We start from the raw sequence: 22,210 nt of genomic DNA on the forward strand, positions 1-22,210 counted from the left end.
CGTCTGCTACCACTGTTTTGTATTCAACTCTAATAAAAAATGGTATGGTATTTACACAAATTTTAATGAATTATTTGACACTGTCAGGATTTTATGACGGTCCGTGACTTTCAGAAGCTCCGTTATTGAAGATCTGGTTCCATCAGATGGAAATACGTAGTATTCCTGAAGAAAACTCCACTCCGCCCCAATCGTGTAAAAAAAAAAAAAAATCGATTCAGCAACCCGAGTTTGTTTAAAAAATTCAGTAACAGAAAAAGGATACATTCAACATGTACTAAATGCCAACTAAGTGCGGAGAACAATGCTAAAAGCCAGGGCTGGTTAGCCAAGGTGACTAGGACGCAGTCCCCACCCCGCAGGAGCTCAGGACAGGTACTCGGTTCTGAGAGCTCTGGTGGAGCAGCCAGACTTGGGCAGGTGTCCCAGCCAGAAACCTCATTACATCTCTCCTGCCTTGAAAGTCACGAAGTATTTCCCCTTAACCTAACATCAGTCGGGCTCAATTCCGAAGAAGAGCAACAAAAACAAAAACACAACATTTCGTCCCCGCTCCCGCTCCCTCCCAAACCCTAGGATATTTCTAAACTTTTCCTGCAGGATAATAAAAGACAACTTTCCGGTACGGGTACATCGCCCCCCAGAAAACTACAATTCCCAGTAGGCTGCACGCGCAGCACGGTGGCTACTTCCTTGTCTTAGGACGCCGCATTACGACCCAATCCCGATCCGGGCTTGCGAACTGTAGCTGCGTAGCCTGCTGGGTCTTGTAGTCCGCTTCAGAGTCCTTTACTGCGTCCGCGCAGACTCACAAGGCCTGCGTTCGCCCTTCGGCCCTGCAGAAGCCCAGCCCCTGCCTCAATGCTCCCCACCCCCATCCCGCTCCGTCCCCTCGGGGGCCAACCCCCTCCGGTCACGTGGGGAGCACAACACACGGCGATTGGCCCTGGAGGTTCAGGGGCGGAGTGCGAGGCCCTACGAGGTTCCGTGTCCCTTGTCGAGCCGCTAGTTTCGCTGCTGCCGTCACCTCATGGCGACGCGGGTAGAAGAGGCAGCGCGGGGAAGAGGCGGCGGCGCTGAGGAGGCGACTGAGGCCGGTCGGGGCGGACGGCGACGCAGCCCGAGGCAGAAGGTCAGTCTGGGGGCGCCCGCGTTGTTCTGGGCTGGGGGAATGCTCGGGCTAGCTTTTTCGGGTTCCACCTCTTCACGCTCCCCAGTTACGTTTAGCCACGGGACGGACATCCGGCTCTCTTCCCTCGCGGGGGTGACGACTGTGGAAGCAGGTGTGTGTGGGGGCAATGCCACCGAGATGGATGGGATGGGAGGGGGCGAAGATTGAAATTTGGGGGCACACGGCGGAGGTGACGAGGGAGGGCAGGGGGTGCAGCCTGGTGGGAAGGGTCCGGGATAGGAGGCGGGGGCGCGCCAGGTGTGACAGCCACGTGCGGTCGGCGCCTCTGGGCCGCGGGCGCCAGGTGTGCTCTCTCGCAGTCCCCTCCGCGTGTTCCCCTCGCTCCCTGCACTGGGTGCCGCCCTCAGGGGGGCTGCTTGGGGCCACAGTTCGCTCCCCTCTTGCGAGGCAGGTGCGCAGGGAGCGCTGCGGGGTGCGTCGGGGAGGCGCGGACGAGGCTGTTGCGCAGTAAGATAACCGCGCGGGAGCCGGGTCTGCGCTGCGCCCCCAATCCCCGCCCCTCTGCGCTCCCCGACACAACGCGGGCGGGCGTTGCGGGTACAGAGGGGGCTGTTCGGTGGTCTCGGGACCCAGGTTCCGGGGTCGTCTCTGGGCACCACGGGCATGGGTGCACGTGGGCCCGGCGATAGGGAGGCGATGCTGGAGAACCTGGGTCCCGCAGAGTTGGGAGCATCATTGCGTGATAGCTGGTCTTCCTAATCCAGCCCCCCCCCTTTGCTATATTTTTTCTTTTGCCCTCTTTCCTTTATTTTTAAAATGTATTTTCTTTTTGGTGAACGTAAACTTGAGTGCCTTCTGGCCCCTGTCCTTTGGTCTCTTAATCTGGGAAACAGGCTGGATCGTTCCTCTTGCCTTACTTAACTCACGTCAAGGAGTTTTCAGTGTCTCCCTGGATACAGGAAAATTGAGACCTTCGGAGTGGGAGAATTCCACTTGTTCTGGAGTCAGTGGGTGGAGTTCGAAAATGATTGCACAACGAATGGCAAACAGAGCTTTCAGGGCCCAGGAATGGAGAACTGCAGGGAAAGGGGCTGGAAAGGTGGAAACCCCCTCTCTATTTTCTTGCAGTTAAAAACATCTTGACATTGGAAGTCCGGCTTGGTCACTCAGGACTATTTAATACTACAGTTGAACCTTAAACAATGTGGGGGTGGGGTTAGGGGCACCTTCCTCTGCATAACTTTTGACTACCCCAACACTTAACTACACAGTTGTCCCTCGGTATCGAGGGGGCTTGATTCCAGGACCCCGCAGATACCAAAATCCTGCGGATGCTCAAGTCCCCTATATAAAATGGCGAAGATCAATGCATACAGTCGGCCCTCCGCATCCATGGACTCCCAACCCGGGATGGAAAACAGTACAGGTATTTATTGAAAAAAATCCGTGTATAAGTGGACCTGCACAGTTGAAACCCGTGTTGTTCAAGAGTTAGCTGTGCTTAATTATACATTTGAGTATTCTTAAAAATCCCTCCTGTGTGAAATTATGAAACAATGTTTTTCTAGTGTGATTCATGAACTTGAAGAAGGAGAAAAAAAGGTTTGGTGTGTCAAGAATTAGCTTTTGGAGACCTTTTTCTAAAGTCAGGTATTTTCACGTCTCTGCATGAGGGTTTTACTACTTCTCAATTACCTCTCTTTCTCTCCCTCTCTTTGTACTCTAAAAGAAAGATCCAGTACTTGCAGGACTGAAAAAGAAGCTGTGAACCGAATGTACTCCAGGGATTGAACACTGTCACTTTGGACACTTCACTTTTTCCCTGAGGGTGGAGAGCCAATCTCAGTGTTTGATTTCATAGGTCTCCCAGGGGAGGACTCTGATAAAAAGCCACTGCAATTGAGTACATAAGTTCCCTTTTATGCCACTGGGGTAAGGACAGAAAGTCTGGATTAGGAACTGAGGTTTAATCAACTAGCATTTTAAGCCACCAGGGTAAGAGGTAATGACTCTTTGAGACAGCCCTCAGGTTAACAGCTGGATATGAGTAGTCATTTGTGTCTGTACTGTCTCATTTTTGTTTACTTATTTCATGTACCTTTCTTCTTTGCTCCTGCTTTTCTTTTTTCTTTTTTTTTTAATACTTTTTTTTGATTTCAGAAAGGAAGAGAGAGAATCATTGATCAGCTGCCTCCTGTAAGCCTCTTACTGGGGATCGAGCCTGCAACCCAGGCATGTGCCCTTGGTCGGAATTGAACCTGGGACCCTTCAGTCTGCAGGCCAACGCTCTATCCACTGAGCCAAACCGGCTAGGGCTACTCATGTTTTTCTGGGCATCTTTTTTCCTTTTTATTTCTAATTGACTATGAAATGAAATTGAAATACATGGTTAAATATTAGTTTTTGAATTTTAATTAAAAAAATCAGTGACTATCTTAGGTCTTCAAAAGTCACTCTTAAGTTAATTCCTTATGACCCTTAATTTTTTATTTTCTCAGGTTACTGACTTGAAAAATATTTGTAATTCTAACTTGACCTCTGCCCTATTTTTCAAGAAGCAGAAGTGATATGTAACTAATTGGGTTATTTTGAAAATATTGAAGGAATTAAAAGAAAGGTGACCCATATATACCATTTTAATTTTTTGGGCCATTATCCTATACCCCTTATTGCTGCCAAAACCACATAGGCTAGGGGCCAGGGCTGGATGGAAGACACTTCCCCCTACTCATACCCCTCCTGTGTGTGGTTGGGGAAAAAATTTTTTTTCTGAATTAAAAAAAAAAAATTATTAACAAACCAAAATAGAAAAGTGACCTGCTTTGATTACATTATGGGACTTAAAGTGAGAAAGAATTGGAGATGGGCTTTATTGGTTCCTGGTGTTTTAACCACCTATGTAGTGACTCTTGATCTGCTAGGTTAATTGTGGCTTTTCAAAACTACATCCATTTGATGAATGGTCTCTTGCAGTAACTATTTTCTTCTAAAGTTAATATTATAGTACATTTCAAGTTCTACTGGACAACATTGGTCTGAAAAGATGGGATGTACATTGTCAAGTGTTTCAGGCATGTTTCAGAACACCAAGCTCATTCATATTACTTCCTAAATCCTTAGGTAGAATTTTTTTGTATGTTTTTATTAATTTTGGAGAGGAAGGGAGAGGGAGAGAGATAGAAACATCAGTGATGAGAGGGAATCATCTATCGGCTGCCTCCAGCACACCGCCCACTGGAGATCGTGCCCACAACTTGGGCATGTGCCCTTGACTGGAATAGAACCTGTGACCCCCCAGTCCACAGGCTGAAGCTCTATCCACTGAGCCAAACCAGGTAGGGCAGAATTTTTTTTATAAGGATGAATTCCTAAAAAATTAATTTTTTTTAACAATTTTAGGTTTACAGAAAAATTGAGCATTAGTTGGTGGTGTACATCCTGAGTTTTGACACATGTATCCACCATTACAGTATCATACAGAATAGTTTCATTGTCCTCTGTTTGTCCCCCCTCTCTTCTTCCAAATCACTGGCAACCACTAATATTTCTACTGTCTATAGTTTGGCCTTTCCAGAATGTCTAAGGTTGATTTTTTTTTTTTTTACTAGATTTTTGCTTGGGAATATTAAAAATGATTTAACTATCGTTAAACTTACTTTTCAATCAGTAAACCACTTGGAACGATAAAGATAATGTGGAACCGAGGCTCAAATTAACAAAATCTTTTACATAGTGCCCTACAGTTTTTAAGGCATATTTGCACACACATTAACTCTTTCAGCATCACTTCGATGCTTTAGAGAAGGCTGGGCATCTGTCATTGTTCTCATTTGCAGATGACAAACTGCTCAGCAAGGTTAAGTGATTTGCCCAAGGGGTGAAGCTGAGTCTGGAACCCAATAAATACCCTTTCATCTATACTGCAGTAATAAGTAGTGTAGTGGTGGGTAAATAGTATGGATTTTGGAATCAGGACTCTTGGCTCTCTGCCACTTACTAGCTGTGTAACCTTGGGGAAGTTTCTCAATCTTTCCAAGCCTTAGTTGCATCATCTGTGAAGGGGGGGTGATGCCAATACCTACCACATTGGATTGTTGTGAAGAATAAGAGTTGATGTGATGCATTCAGCACAGAGCCAGACAGGTAGAGTTTTACTTGGTTTGAAAGGGAGAACATATGAAAGATTCATTTCTCTTGCTGTTATTCATTTCTCATCTCTTGCTGTTATTCATTTCTCATCTTCCAACCTTTGTATTCTTCCTTCCCAGACTCTCTGTGATAGATTCGAGGAGAAATCAGTTCAGGGTGGGGCAAGAGTATGGGTGGGGTAGGAAGCAACCATTTTATTATTATGTTTTTCTTCCCATTTGTGGTCTTGATGAATTTCCACTCTTTTGGCAGGAGAGGAAATAATAAGATTCAAAGTGATCTTTTATTTACAGCATTGTTGTCTAATTCTGTCATCCAGCTGTGGTAAATTTCATTTTCACGTGAATCTAATAGGCAAAGCAGTAATGAGAACAGACCAGCTACAGCACACTCCTGTATCACCATGGTTTTAGACAAGAATATGCCACTTTTACTTACCATGTGACTTGAAGGTGTTTTATATGTTATTCTGTGTGTCATTTATATTGATTTTGACTGGAGAAGTCTCATTTAGGGATGCATAAATCAAATCTAGATGCCATAACACAGGGTGGTGCGTGTGATTGTTTAAGGAAGGATCCATTATAATACATTTCTTTTCAATAGATATGCTGTTCAGATTTTACACTTTCAGAGATTTGTGTTTCAAAGGGAAGAAATTCGAGACCTCACTGTTTTCCTGCACTGTGCTAGGCACTTTAAAAGTGTGTGCATTCTAATATCTCCTCACTGCTGCAGAGTAGGTGTTTTCCCCAGGTATTTAGATAAGCTCAGGGGTGGGGGACCCACAAAAAATTTGCTTAAATAACATAGCTCAGAGTTGGTGATGTTGGCCTAGAGGTGGTATGTATGATGTAATTGATAGTGTGACTCATGCATTGTACTGTATGGACAGTTGCTGCTTTCCTAGTAAGTTTTCTTTCTTTTGTTTTTTTAAATTTTTTTATTGATTTCAGAGAGGAAGGGAGAGGGAGAGGGATAGAAATATCATTGATGAGAGAGAATCATGGATCAGCCGCCTCCTGCATGCCCCCTAGTGGGGATCGAACCTGTGACCCAGGCATGTGTCCTTGACCGGAATCAAACCCGGGACCCTTCAGTCCGCAGGCCGGCACTCTATCCACTGAGCCAAACCGGTCAGGGCTTTCCTAGTAAGTTTTTTGTTTTTTTTTAAAAATATATTTTATTGATTTTTTTTACAGAGAGGAAGGGAGAGGGATAGAGAGTTAGAAACATCGATGGAAGAGAAACATCAATCAGCTGCCTCCTGCACACCTCCTACTGGGGATGTGCCCACAACCAAGGTACATGCCCTTGACCAGAATCGAACCCGGGACCCTTCAGTCCGCAGGCCGACGCTCTATCCACTGAGCCAAACCAGTCAGGGCTTTCCTAGTAAGTTTTAACCTCATATTCCAAAGAAATCCCTTTGCCTCTTCCTGCCCCTGTTCCCGCCCCCTCCCCATTCCTTCTTATTTGGTTCTAACGTGATTATTAGTAACTTCTTAGTACGTGACAGTACTTAAAATGTGTAAAGTAGTATACGAATTTAATATAGTATTCATCAGCATTGAGAATTAGCGATGTTTAATTTTTTCCCAAGCATTTTCAGAGAAACATAAAAATAGGTCAGGTGATCCTTTAAGGGTTTGAACCCTGAGAGAGAGAGAGAGAGAGAGAGAGAGAATTTTTTTGTTTAAATCTCTATTGTTGAAAGGATTATGTATGTCCGTTCCCCCCCCCCCCCCGCCCCCCATTGACCTCTTCTAGCCTCCTGCACGCCCTACACTGCTCCAGGCCTTCACCCTATTGAGAGTATATTTTTATGATTGAGTTTATTTCTTAGTTGAAATTCTCTTGGTACTATAACTACTTAAATTTATTACTTGAGTGAAAAAGATACATAAAATGATGAGTGTTGTCCTCCTGTGCTATCATTAGCATTTATTGCTTGGGGTGTTGATTTGCACTCTATGTTACATTTCTAAAATGTCCCCAAAATGACCCCCATTATCTCCCACTTTCCACTGTGTAGTCTGCCATGAGTAATCATCATCATATATAATAATCATCATATATAATAAAAGGCTAATATGTAAATCGACCGAACGGTGGAACGACTGGTTACTATGACGCGCACTGACCCCTGGGGGGGCAGATGCTCAACGCAGGAGCTGCCCTCTGGTGGTCAGTTCACTCCCACAGGGGGAGGGCCGCTCACGGCTGGTGAGGGCAACCGCGGTGGTGGGAGCCTCTCCCGCCTTTGTGGCAGCGATAAGGATGTCCGACTGCAGCGCTAAGGATGTCCAACTGCCGTGGGGAGTGGGCCTAAGCTGTCAGTTGGACATTGCCCAAGGGGTCCTGGACTGCGAGAGGTCGCAGGCTGGGTTCAGGGGACCCTCCCCCCGCCCAGTGCAGGAATTTTGTGCACCGTGCCTAGTGTATATACACTGGCCAGATTATTATGATCTCTGAATGCATAATAATCTGGCCACTCAGTGTTTAACCTCCTATATAATAAAAGGCTAATGTGCAAATTGTCCCCTCGACCAGGAGTTCGACCAGCAGGCAGGCTGGCCAACCGCCCATGTCCCCTCCCCCTGGCCAAACCCCATCCATGCATGAATTCATGCACTGGGCCTCTAAAAAATGTGTGTGTGTGTGTGTGTGTGTGTGTGTGTGTGTGTGTGTGTGTGTACACACACACACACTCTTGAGTGGCCAGATTATATGTGTTCAGAGATCATAATAATCTGGCCACTCAGTGTATATACACATATATATATATTTTTCATTGATTTCAGAGAGGAAGGGAGAGGGAGAGAGATAGAAACATCAATGATGAGAGAATCATCGATCCGCTGCCTTCTGCACGCCCCCTACTGGGGATGGAGCTCACAACCCAGGCATGTGCCCTTGACCGGAATCGAACCCAGTACCCTTCAGTCCGAAGGCTGATGCTCTGTCCACTGAACCAAACCAGCTAGGGTTATGAGTAATATTTTTAAACCACCACTTTTTCGTTTTTCTTTTTTTTTAAAATATATTTTTATTGATTTCAGAGAGGAAGGGGGAGAGAGAGAGAGAGAGAGAGAGAGAGAGAGAGAGAAACACTAAGAGAATTATTGATCGGCTGCTTCTTGCAAGCCCCATACTGGGGATCAAGCCCACAACCCGGGCATGTGCCCTTGACCAGAATCGAACTTGGGACCATTCAGTCCTTAGGCTGAAGCTCTATCCACTGAGCCAAACCAGCTAGGGCTCGTTTTTCTTCTTTCCCTACTCTCAGAAAGGTCAAGGTAGAATGGTTTGGCAAGGAAGATGTGCCAGTAGCTTAGAAGCATTTTCTTGAAGGATTTTTTGGATTGACATATTTGCCATAATAAAAGTGAGAATGTAGGCATTTTGCATAGTTTGCAAATGCATCCTTATTCAGATGTTATTATAACAGTTCTGCTGCACTCTAGCAGTTTATATTAATTATGTCTAATCTTACAACTCTAGAAAGTAGATACTGTATACCCCTAGTTTAGAGATAAGGAAATTGAGAGGTTGATCTCCCCGTGGCCACACAGGAGGTAGTGAGTGATATATTCAGTGGCAGCTTTTACCCATATTGCATGTGGCCTGTGCTCTCATAACACATTTCTTTTTTTAAAAACAGATTCCTGCCCTGGCCTGCTTGGCTCAGTGGATAGAACATTGGCCTGAGGACTGAAGGGTCCCAGGTTCGATTCCGGCACATGCCTGAGTTGAGGGCTTAATCCCCAGTGGGGGGTGTGCAGGAGGCAGCCCATCAATGATTCTCTCTCATCATTGATGTTTCTATCTCTCTCCTCCTCCCTTCCTCTCTGAAATCAATAAAGAAATATATAAAAATAAAATAAAAACAGATTCCTCTATTTGATTATGATTTATTTTTATTTATTTTTTTAGAGTGAGTGGAAAGGAGAGGGAGAGAGAAATATCAATGAGAAAGAACCATTCATCGGCTGCCTCCTGCATGCCCCCTACTGGGGATCAAGCCTGCAACCTGGGCATGTGTCCTGACTGGGAATGGAATCTGCAACTTCTCTGTGCACTGGACATTGCCCAACCAACTGAGCCACAACAGCCAGGGCTTAACACATTTCTTGAGGATAGCAAATAAAAATGTGTTCCTTGTTGAATGGGAGCAAAAATTGATGGTAGGTAAAAGGAGTACTAATTTTTGTTAAATGAAAACAAATTATTGATGTATACCAATTCTCCCTCACTACCCAAGGTGAATTATACTGGTTGGTACACTAATCACTTAACCAAAAGGGGGAAAGATGCCAAATTGTTAGGTATAGTTGAGCAAGAAGGAAATGGCACTCTTTTTTAAAAAATTTTTTTTAAAGATATATTTTTATTGATTTCATAGAGGGAGAGGGGGAGAGAGAGGAAACATCAATGATGGGAATCATTGCTTGGTTGCCTCCTGCACACCCCACACTGGGGATCGAGCCCACAACCTGGGCATGTCCCTTGACCGGGGATCGAACCATGATTTCCTGGATCATAGGTCGACACTCAACCACTGAGCCATGCCGGCGGCACTCTTCTTGTTCTCTCACTTGGTCCCAGGGCATATTCCATAAAGATGGATCTGCTTGGTTATGGACCCCTTAACTTTTGACTGAGCTGATCTCATCTCTTTTTATCCCTGTTCCACCGCAACCAGGGCAGCAATTTTGTTTGTTTGTATTTTAAATGGATTTCAGAGAGAAAGGGAGAGGGAGAGAGATAGAAACATTAATGATGAGAGAGAATCATTGATCAACTGCCTCCTGCACACCTCACACTGGGGATTGAGCCAACAACCTGGGCATGTGCCCTGACCAGGAGGGAGTTGAACTGTGACCTCCTGGTTCAGAGGTTGACGCTCAACCACTGAGCCATGCCTGCCAGGCAGGGCAGCAGTTCTTAAACTTTTTGGTTTCAAGATCTTTTTGCATACTTAAAAATGATTGAGAACCCCAAGAAGCTTTTGTTTATGTGGGTTATATCTAATAATATTTTCCATATTAGAAATTAAAACAATTTTAGTGATTTTTAAAAAACTGATGTAATAATCTATTGTTGTATAACACATCACCCCAAGACGTAGTGCTTGAAACATTATGACCTCATAGTTTCTGTAGGTTAGGAATCTGGGTGTGGCCTAGTTGGGTCTTCTGCTTCAGGGTCTAATGGGCTGCAGTGATCTGAACGCTTCCCTGGGAAGGCCTAGCTCACTCATGTAGTAGTTGGCAGCATTCAATTCTTCATGAACTGTTGGCTGGAGGCCCCTTGATTCTTGGCCACATGGGCTTTTCCATAGGCATCTCACAACATGGCTGCTGGCTTTATCAGAACGAGTAAGAGAATGTCAGTACAAGAGAGAAGAATCAGTCTTCATTACTTAATCATAGAAGTGACATCCCTCATTTTTGCCAATTTTTTTTTTTTTTTTTAGTTAAATTGATTGGGGGTGACATTGGTCAACATGAACATACAGGTTTCAGGTGTGGGTTTCTATGTTACACGATCTGTATATTGCACTGTGTGCCCACCACCCAAAGTCAGATTTTCTCCTGTCACCTCATATTAGGAACCCTTTTCTCCCCCCACCCCCTCCCTCTGGCCACCACCACACTGGTTTGTGTTCATAAGTTTCACTTTTATATCCTACATGTGAGTGAAATCATATGTTTTTTAGCTGTTTCTGACTGACTTAATTCACTTAGCATAATGTTCTCAAGGTCCATCCATGTTGCAAATGGCAGTATTTCATTCTTTCTTACGGCTGAGTAGTATTCCATTGTGTATATGTACCATATCTTTATCCAGTCCTCTATTGCGGCACACTGTGGTTGTTTCCATGTCTTGGCCACTGTGAATAATGCAATAAACATAGGAGTGCATGTATCTTTGAGAATACATGATTTTGAGTTTTCTGGGTATATACCCAGGAGTGGGATTGCTGGGTCGTATGGTAGCTCTATTCTTAATTTTTTGAAGACTCACCAGACTGCTTTCCATAGTGGTTGTACCAGTCTACATTCCCACCATCAGTGAATGAGGGTTCCCTTTTTGCCACAATCTCTCCCAACACTTACTATTGCTTGTCTTGTTGTAATGGCCACTCTAACAGGTCAAATTCTCTCTTTTTAAAAAAAAAAAAAAATTTTTTTTTTATTTCAGAGAAGAAGGGAAAGGGAGAGAGAGATAGAAACATCAGTGATGAGAAAGAATCATTGATTGGCTGCCTCCCCCATGCCCCACACTGGGGATCGAGCCTGCAACCTGGGTAGGTGCCCTTGGCTGGAATTGAACCTGGGACCCTTCTGTCAGCAGGCTGACACTCTATCCACTGAGCCAAACAGGCTAGGGCAGTGGTCGGCAAACTGTGGCTTGTGAGCCACATGCGGCTCTTTGGCCCCTTGAGTGTGGCTCTTCCACAAAATACCACGGCCTGGGCGAGTCTATTTTGAAGAAGTGGCGTTAGAAGAAGTTTAAGTTTAAAAAATTTGGCTCTGAAAATAAATTTCAATTGTCATACTGTTGATATTTGGCTCTGTTGACTAATGAGTTTGCCGACCACTGGCTAGGGCAAGTTCTTCTTTAAAAGCCAGTTATGCCGAAACTGGTTTGGCTCAGTGGATAGAGCATTGGCCTGCGGACTGGAGGGTCCCGGGTTCGATTCCGGTCAAAGGCATGTACCTTGGTTGCGGGCACATTCCCAGTGGGGGGTGTGCAGGAGGCAGCTGGTCGATGTTTCTAGCTCTCTGTCCCTCTCCCTTCCTCTCTGTAAAATATCAATAAAATATATTTAAAAAAAAAAGCCAGTTATTAGGTCCAGCCCACAGGCAAGGGAGGGGATCATGCAATGCCGTGAACCCGAGGAGGATCAGTGGAATCTTTTAGGAGCTATGTCAGAGCTGCCTTCCACACATTAACGTAAGAAATGGCTTTTTAAAATTGAAAGTAACTGATTTTCTGAAATAAAAGTTGGTGAGAAGAGTGGCATTGTTTTAAGTTTTTACAGATTTCTTTAATGAATGATTTAATAGGAGACAGCTGAATTATCACATCTACTTCTGCATTCAATTTATGGCAATATGCCATTTTAGTTGAAGTACATCAAGACAGTCTGGCCTCACACATATTTGTAGTTGGAACAGGGAAGAGTATTTTTAATAGTCTTTTTAGGTAATTGTGGAAATTCTTTGATACTACCCTGTAACTCAGCAAGTAGTAGTTTTTTTTTCTTTTTCTAAGTAGTAGTTCTTGAAGGTTAGTTGCCAGTGTTGGATCTGAAACCGTATGGAACTTTTTGTACTGTTATATTGAAATCTATTGGTCTGTTTTGCATTTTGATTGGGTGTTTTTTCTCATGCACCATTTTGTAACATCATCCTGTAGTCATTTGGGAAATACTGGTTTATGGAATTGTGTTGATCTTCCAAATATTGGCACACTTTGTTCTAAATAACAAAATCACATTAGTTACTATCAACATGATCTCATCAGAAAAGTGTTTTGAAGTATTGGAAAGGGTGGTGGCAGATAGTTTTTTTTTTTTTAATATATTTTTATTGTTTTCAGAGATGAAGGAAGAGGGAGAAAGAGATGGAAACATCCATGATGAGAGGGAACCATGGATCAGCTGCCTCCTGCACGCCCCCCACTGGGGGTGGAGTCCGAAACCTGGGCATGTGCCCTTGGCTGGAATCAAACCCGGGACCCTTCAGTCCACAGGCTGATGCTCTATCCACTAAGCCAAACCAGCTAGGGCATGGCAGATAGTTTTTGGAGGAAATTAGGGCCAAATGGGCAAGTATGAATAAACAACCACAGTTTGTCCAAAAAAAAAAAAAGACACAGAAGGTAATCCATGTAAAAAGCTGCCAGTTGGGCTCATAATTCAGAAGCTGCATTAGTGCTTTTCCTTGAGATTTCCTCATTCTTTGGTGTGTGGTACAAGTGCCTTCTGTGTACTTTCTGTATCTTGACACATAATTAGAAAGATGTGTATGCAAGGGCTGAGATTTAATACAAACTGATAATTTTTATTTTATTTTTTATTATTTATTTTTTAAAAATATATTTTATTGATTTTTACAGAGAGGAAGGGAGAAGGATAGAGAATCAGAAACACTGATCAGCTGCCTCCTGCACACCCCCAACTGGGGATGTGCCTGCAACCAAGGTACATGCCCCTGACCGGAATCGAACCTGCGACCCTTCAGTCCGCAGGCTGACACTCTATCCACTGAGCCAAACCGGCCAGGGCCTGACAATTTTTATTGCTTCCTCGGTGGCATTTTAAATTAAAACTTGCTTTTTCCACATGACTTTTAGTATAGATTGGTGCCACTGCTTTGATTTGTGCCAAGGAGCCAACAATGTTACTTCTGCTTTTGCATCACCAGTGCAATTGTCAACACCAAAAAGACAGATAACATCTCAGTACTGTTAGGAACATAATTTTTGAGCTTGCAGACCACCTGGAAGGGTCCACAGACCATAGCTTGAGAATCAGTGCCTCCAGGTTTTATCAGTAGTGGGGTTTGCTTTTCCTTGTTTCATCTTTCCCAAGACCATGCTGTCAGAAGAGAATAGGCTTATTTTTTCCTGTTCCTAAGACTTGTTCTTAGCAATGTGGCATCCCAATTATTATTGACTCAACTGCTTTATCTTGCTTATGGAATAATTCAGTAATCCTAGCAATCAAAATATTTTCGTCGCTCAGGGTCTGCTGGTCAGCCCCGGCAGATGACCAGAATAAAGGTAGGCTTTATTTGCTAAAGGGTTGAAGAACATTCTAAACCAAAATATATTCATCATTATTCTTTTATTATGTGTGGTAAAATACACATACCATAAAATTTACCATTTTAGGCATACAGTTGAGTAGCATTAAGCACATTAACAGTGTTGTGCAACCATCAGAACCATCCATCTCCAGAACTTTTTCAACTTTCCAAACTGAAACTCCATTCACCCTGCCCCAGCCCCTGGCAACCACCATTCTATTTTTTCTCTGTATGAATTTCACTACTCTAGGTATTTCATGGAACTGGAATCATACAGTGTTGGTTCTTTTTTTGTGTCTGGCTTTTTTCACTTAACACCATGGTTTCCAGGTTAATATATGTTGCAGCATGTGACAGCATTTTTTCTGTTTAAGACTGAATAATCTAACGTATGTATATACCACATTTTGTTTATCCATTCATCCGTTGATATTTTGGCATTGATCATGATTCTTTTTAACTTTTTTTTTTTTTAAACTTTTTTTTTTTAAATATATTTTATTGATTTTTTACAGCGAGGAAGGGAGAGGGATAGAGAGTGAGAAACATCGATGAGAGAGAAACATCCATCAGCTGCCTCCTGCGCACCTCCCACTGGGGATGCGCCCGCAACCAACGTACATGCCCTTGACCGGAATCGAACCTGGGACCCTTTATCCGCAGGCCGACGCTCTATCCAGTGAGCCAAACCGGTTTCGGCTTAACTTTTTTTTTTTTTTAAATACATTTTTATTATTGATTTCAGAGAGGAAGGGAGAGGGAGAGAGGGATAGAAACATAAATGATGAGAGAGAATCATTGATTGGCTGCCTCCTGCACGCCCCCCACTGGGGATTGAGCCCACAACCTGGACATGTGCCCTGATCAGGAATCGAACCAATGACTTCTTGGTGCATGGGGCAGTGCTCAACCAACTGAGCCACACCAGCCAGGGCATGAATGAATTTTTTATTTTATTTATTTTTTAATATATTTTATTGATTTTTTAGAGAGGAAGGGAGAGAGAGAGAGAGAGTTAGAAACATTGATGAGAGAGAAACGTCGATCAGCTGTGTCCTGCACACCCCCTACTGGGGATGTGCCCACAACCAAGGTACATGCCCTTGACCGGAATCGAACCTGGGACCCTTCAGTCCTCAGGCCGATGCTCTATCCACTGAGCCAAACCGGTTTTGGCATGAATGAATTTTTTATAAAACTCATAGTGGTTTGGCAGATATCCTAGCCATAATTATAAATTGAGGCCAAGTTTAAGTGAGATATTTCAGTTTTCAGAATTTTTCTAAGAAGGAAATAAATGAGAAGTGCTACAAAACTTCACTGTGAATAGATCCCACTTCTGTAATCCAGTAGAAGACGTGAATGTAAAGATTTGGGGGTGCCCTAGCTGGTTTGGCTCACTGGACTAAAAGGTCCCAGGTTAGATTCCGCCTAGGGGCACATGCCTGGGTTGCGGGCTCAATCCCCCCGTAGTAGGGGGCGTGCAGGAGGCAGCCAGTCGATGATTCGATGATTCTCTCTCATCATTGATGTTTCTATCTCTCTCCCTTCCTCTCTGAAATCAGTTAAAAAAAATAAAAAGGATTTTGGGTGGGAGAAGACCCAGAGGTCTGCGGAGCAGGGTGAATGGAAAAGATGACATGAAATGAGACAAACTCCTGCTGTCTTCTGACTCTGAACTTGGGGTAGTGGTGGGAAAATGAACAAGTTAATACTGTGATATCAACCCTAAATTAACTTCATTAAAGTTTAATCAATATATAAAGGTCTTTTTTAATAAATGAAAGTCATACATTCACATGACAACAAAACATAGAACCAAAAAGTACAAAATGAAAAAGATAAGTCTTCATTTCTCCAGATGTAATCATGGCGAGCAGTTTTGGGGATATCCTTATAGAAAAGTTTTATCCATGTACTGGCTTACATATGAATATATTTATTTTTTAAAATATATTTTTTATTGATTTCAGAGGGGAAGGGGGAGAGAGAAACATCAATGATGAGAGAAAATCATTGATTGGCTGCCTCCTGTACTCGCCACACTGGGGATCGAGCCTGCAACCCGGGCATGTGACCTCCTGGTTTATGAGCCAACACCCAACCATTGAGCCACACTGGCTGGACGACACCATTTTAAATATAGTAAATTCTTTAATTTTATTTAATTCCTTTGTTCTAACACAGTAAAACAGGCTACTATTGCCCTAGCAGGTTTGGCTCAGTGGATAGAGCGTGGGCCTGTGGACTGAAGGGTCCTGCGTTTGATCCCGGTCAAGGGCACATGCCTGGGTTGCGGGTTCGAACACCAGTAGGGGGCATGCAGGAGGCAGCTGATCAATGATTCTCTCTCATCATTGATGTTTCTATCTCTCGTTCCCTCTCCCTCTCTAAAATCAATAAAGATAGATTTAAAAACAACAACAAAAAGCCAGGCTACTATTTAAAGAGGCATTGAGTTATATAATATATATTTGAACGACTTTGGTCCAAAATGGTTAAAACAGAATTTTGAAATGAATGATTGATAAAGTGTTAGCGGTGTGGAAAACTTTGCTATCCAGACTAATTCTTTAGTATATAAACTCTTAGATGACTCATAAAACTAGTCACTTTTCTAATTTAAAAAGCACATGAACCCAACTCCCTCCACCTATTTAAAAAATAAAAAAGCCCATGAAAATGTAATTTTTATAACAGGTTTGTTTGTAAAATTTATATTTGGAAATGTAAAAGCCCCTTAAAATACTGGAAATGTTTAAGAGGGAGGTTCATATTTATAAAACTAAATAAGGCTGGTGTCCTAAAGAGGTATCGTGTGTCTTTGGTATCATCAGTATTTCCCTGTGCCTTCTGCTCACATTAGGCCAGCAAGCATGCATGCACTCTTGTCCTCACATTCCTGTTTGGTAGTTGACAACTCTTAGGGTAAATTATTAGAGAGATTTTTAGAGATAATTTAGGGCACAAATAAGTTGTTATTTTTTCTTTTTTTAAAAAAAAAACAACAATACCACCTCAGTGCCTTAAATGATCACTTAAACTTATTTAAAGGTATCTGTACCCCCGAATTAATTCTGCTTCACCTAACCTCTAAATCTGAGTTAATCACTGCTAAAAATTATAGAGCTTTTTCCCATTGTTTTCCTAAGTTCATACTGGTATATCATGCTATGTATTTTTAGATGTTCTGTAACTGCATGAGAGATCTTTTTTACTTAGACCTTTCATTTTCCAAGGCTGATGTATGAAGTGAGGAGAGCAGTGCAATGTAGAGAACATAGGCTCTTGAGTTTGACAGCCCTGGCTTTGAATTTTATTGGCTCCTTTTACTGACTTTAATATGATCTTGGGCAAGTTACCTCACCTTACTACGTCTCATTTTCCTTATCTGGAAACAATAAGATCTCCCTCTCAGCGGGCTGGGAAAGGTTAAATGGGGTAACAGGGCCCTAGCCAGTTTGGCTCAGTGGATAGAGCATCGGCCTGCAGACAAGCGTTTCGGGTTCAATTCCGATCAAGGGCACAAACCTCAGTTGCAGGCTAGATCCCTGGCTCTGGTCTGGGCGCGTGCAGAGGCAACCAATTAATGTGTCTCTCACATTGATGTTTCTCTCACTCTGTGTCTCCCCCTCCCACTCTCTAAAAATCAATGGAAAAATACCCTCAGGTGAGGATTAACAACAACAAAAGATGGGGTAACAGGGCTAGCAAGTTCTGAAGAATCTGGGAACCTTATCTGCTTGATAGGTTTCTTTGGGAACCCAAGGCAAACTAAGGATCTCTCCCCAGGAAAATGCATAAATGTATACAAGCTTCCCACCAGCTCCCTCCGAAGAACCACCCCAGCCCTCAGCGGCAAGGATTGAGTGATTTCTGCTCTCAGTGTGCCTGGCACTGGTTGAAGGCATTCTAGCTCATTTAAGCAGATGGTAGTTGAAATAATTAGGAAGTGAATGTGGGTGTTAGCTTTTGTTTTTTATTTACACAAGTCTTAGAAAAGAACAATCATTACTAATATTTAAGCTCTTTAAGCAAAATTACCCAAAGAAATATGGTTCTTTAGCTTTAACACTTACTTGAAAGAGCATAACTGAAAGTTTTTTTAAAAATATATTTTATTGATTTTTTACTGAGAGGAAGGGAGAGGGATAGAGAGAAACATCGATGAGAGAAACATCCATCAGCTACCTCCTGCACACCCCCTACTGGGGATATGTCTGCAACCAAGGTACATGCCCTTGACTGGAATCAACCTGGGACCCTTCAGTGCACAGGCCAGCGCTCTATCCAATGAGCCAAACCGGTTAGGGCATAACTGAAAGTTTTAAACTTTAGAATTATTCATCTTTCTCTTTATTCACAGAGTAGACGGGAAAGAAACTTAGTTAAATTTTTTCTTTTAAGCTTTTAAATCCCATGCAGGCTCAGTTTCAAACGTGTTGATCCAAAAAGCTATTACAGGTAGTAGATGAATACAGAGTATTCATGTTCATTTGTTAAAATTTCTGTAATACTTATTCTTTGCTTCTACAGTTAATTGTAGATAAACGGGTGACTGTCCATTTTGAAAGACTCTCTTCTTCAGGTAAGGAGACATCTTAGGCCCAGCCTGCGTGGCTCAGTTGTTGAGCATCGACTTATGAACCAGGAGGCCATGGTTCGATTCCCGGTCAGGGCACATGCCCAGGTTGCGGGCTGGATCCCCAGTAGGGGGTATGCAGGGGGCAGCTGATCAATGATTCTCTCCCATCATTGATGTTTCTATCTCTCCCTCTCCCTTCTTCTCTGAAATAAATAAAAAATACTATTTTTTTTAAAAGGAGACATCTTAGCTCCAAGTATTGAGACAGAGGAAGGAAGATGGAGAAATGCATCCTTTGACACGTGGGTAGTGTCTGGGGTGGGGAGTTTGTTGGGGTTTAGGGTTCTAGTAAACTTGGTTGGGGCTGAATGGTGTGCTCTCTATCTTTTAAGCTATAAGAGCTAAATACGCTGCTTATTACTGGACTGATCAACATAGTGAAAGTGTTTTATACTTTTGTTTCATGATTTTGCTTAGGAAAAGATTCACATAGAAATTTAATCTTGAAAGTACTTATTGTTGGTTTCATTTTTATTTTAGATTGGGATTTAAATAAACATTTTCTCCTTGTTTTTCCTGATAATAGGTACTATATTAGAGAACTCTGTTCATCTTGGTATAGTATTTAAAAAACAAGAACAAACTGTTATGAAGGTAACTTCTGGTCCCTAACTTGAAAGGTAAAAGCAGGCATGCCGTGAAGCCCAGTGGACTTCTGCTCTGGCTCCACTCACCCAGTTCCTCTCCATTAATATATTTCTTTCTTTTTTAAAAATACATTTTTATTAATTTTTTTACAGAGAGGAAGGGAGAGGGATAGAGAGTTAGAAACATCGATGAGAGAGAAACACCGATCATTGCCTCCTCCATGCCCCCTACTGGGGATCACGCCTGCAACCAAGGTACGTGCCTTTGACTGGAATTGAACCTGAGACCCTCTAGTCCGAGGGTTGATGCTCTAGCCACTGAGCCAAACCGGCTAGGGCAGGATTAGGGTTTTATAGCATAAGTACTGAGTTCCTTTTTGAGGTGACAAAGGTGATTTAAAATCGATTGTGGTGATAGTTCACAGCTCTAAACACTAAAAGCCAGTGAATTGTACACTTTCAGTAGGGTGTACAATTATATCTCAGTAAAAGTGTTATGAAAAATCACTAAGAGAACTGAAAAACTACAAATTGCCCTAGCTCCGTGGTCAGCAAACTGCGGCTCGCGAGCTACATGTGGCTCTTTGGCCCCTTGAGTGTGGCTCTTCCACAAAATACCACGGCCTGGGCGAGTCTATTTTGAAGAAGTGGCGTTAGAAGAAGTTTAAGTTTAAAAAATTTGGCTCTCAAAAGAAATTTCAATTGTTGTACTGTTGATATTTGGCTCTGTTGACTAATGAGTTTGCCGACCACTGCCCTAGCTGGTTTGGCTCAGTGGATAGAGCGTCGGCCTGTGGACTGAGGGGTCCCGGGTTCGATTCCGGTCAAGGGCACATGCCTGGGTTGTGGGCTCAATCCCCAGTAAGGGGTGTGCAGGAGGCAGCCGAACAGTGATTCTCTCTCATCATTGATGTTGAGAGAATTCTGTCTCTCCTGCTCCCTTCCTCTCTCAAATCAATAAAACAGAAACTATAAATTAAAAAGTTTCATTCCTCAGGTAGCTGTCTTATTAAAATTGATCTTAGGATAGGCCTCAGGTTTTCCTTGGTGAAAATTATTTATGCTCCTCATCTTCCACATTGCTTGCTCATTATATTTGGATATGGCTTTACACCATGCTTTTTGCTATTATGTGGGATTTATTATGATTATGCTTCTGAGAAATTCTATTATGTGTTACAGTTAAAATAATCATTTTAATTATCTTTGAATAGACTTTCATCAATATTTAAAGCCAATATTGTTGTTTTGTAGCCCTATTCTTTTTTTAAAAAAATATATTTTATTGATTTTTTACATAGAGGAAGGGAAAGGAATAGAGAGTTAGAAACATCGATCAGCTGCCTCCTGCACACCTCCCACCGGAGATGTGCCCACAACCAAGGTACATGCCCTTGACTGGAATCGAACCTGGGACCCCTCAGTCCGCAGGCCAACGCTCTGTCCACTGAGCCAAACCGGTTAGGGCGCCCTATTCTTAATATTAATGGTTTTTAAGGAATAGGTTTGAAAATTATTTTTTTTAAATTGAGGAAGATGATATTAATAGTACTCATTTTTTCACTCTCTGTATTACTTTTGTGTAAAGGGTCTGTGTTAATATTATGTGCCCACCTAGTATATGACAGTTTATTATCTCATATAAAGTAGAGGTAGGAACTAGTAGTTAAATGTATAATGTAGTGTTAAAATGATCACTTTGCATTTGGTTTGAGATCACTACTTCTGAAGTATGTTATTGGGGCATATTAATGGCTTTAAGAAGTTTCTGCTGCCGAAACCGGTTTAGCTCAGTGGATGGAGCGTCGGCCTGTGGACTGAGGGGTCCCGGGTTCGATTCCGGTCAAGGGCATGTGCCTTGGTTGCGGGCACATCCCCAGTGGGAGGTGTGCGGGAGGCAGCTGATCGATGTTTCTCTCTCATCGAAACATCGATGTTTCTAGCTCTCTATCCCTCTCCCTTCCTCTCTGTAAAATATCAATAAAATATATTTTTTTAAAAAAAGTTTCTGCAGTAATGAAATTTAACAAAGGACATTTCTTAAAACTTCATCATTAATTAAGTTTAAATAAACTTAATACCTATGGATTACACTTGAGAAACAATGCTCTAAAGAATGCATTACATGTGGAAGTGAAATTTAAAAAAAAATCCTCACGGAGGACATGCTTAGAGGAAGTGGGTGTGGGAGAGAGAGAGAAACATCGAAGAGAGAAAGATACATTGGTTTGCCTTCCCATATGTACCCCAAACCCAAAATTCTGTCTGGGAATTGAACCCATAATCTTTTGGCGCACAAGATGATGCTCAACCAACTGAGCCACTCTGGCTAGGCTAAAAGTGAAATTAAAAAATTATTTTTGGCCAAAACTGGTTTGGCTCAGTGGATAGAGCGTCGGCCTGCGGACTGAAAGGTCCCAGGTTCGATTCCGGTCAAGGGCATGTAACTTGGTTGCGGGCACATCCCCAGTAGGAGGTGTGCAAGAGGCAGCTGATCGATGTTTCTCTCTCATCGATGTTTCTGACTATCACTCTTCCTTCCTCTCTGTAAAAAATCAACAAAATATATTTAAAAAAAATTTTTTTGGACGAATTAAAGAGTCTTCAATATTACTTTGTAAATTCTGAATTAGGCTTAGAGTGTGGCATCAAACTATAACTCAAAATAGCCCATTTCCCCTTAATGCATTATTTTTGTAAGAAATGAATGTATTACATGTATAGTATTTTTAAAGTATCATGAAAAGCAACACACCTTTCATCTTCCTAGAGGAAAATATTTCTGTTTTGGTTCTTCATCAATTTTGAATAATACTAGTATATAAATTACAAATTTTAAAATAAACCTTATTGAAGTAACACATACATTCAGAAA

General features: G+C 42.5%; 1 protein-coding gene across 2 annotated transcripts in view; it reads left to right on the forward strand.

The window, feature by feature from the left end:
• The first annotated feature begins 942 nt into the window (after window positions 1–942).
• The window catches only part of TXLNG (taxilin gamma), a 51,296-nt gene continuing 30,028 nt past the window's right edge, over window positions 943–22,210 (forward strand). The window contains exon 1 of one of the 2 annotated variants that reach the window (XM_080653005.1): window positions 943–1,132. In XM_080653005.1, the coding sequence (XP_080509131.1) occupies window positions 1,031–1,132 (102 nt within the window). In that variant the 5' untranslated portion in view covers window positions 943–1,030. The remainder of the gene's footprint in view (window positions 1,133–22,210) is intronic. The other variant, XM_080653006.1, reaches the window with a different exon arrangement.

The sequence above is a fragment of the Plecotus auritus genome, assembly GCF_963455305.1.
Source record: "Plecotus auritus genome assembly, chromosome: X".
Taxonomy (NCBI): Eukaryota; Metazoa; Chordata; class Mammalia; order Chiroptera; family Vespertilionidae; genus Plecotus; species Plecotus auritus.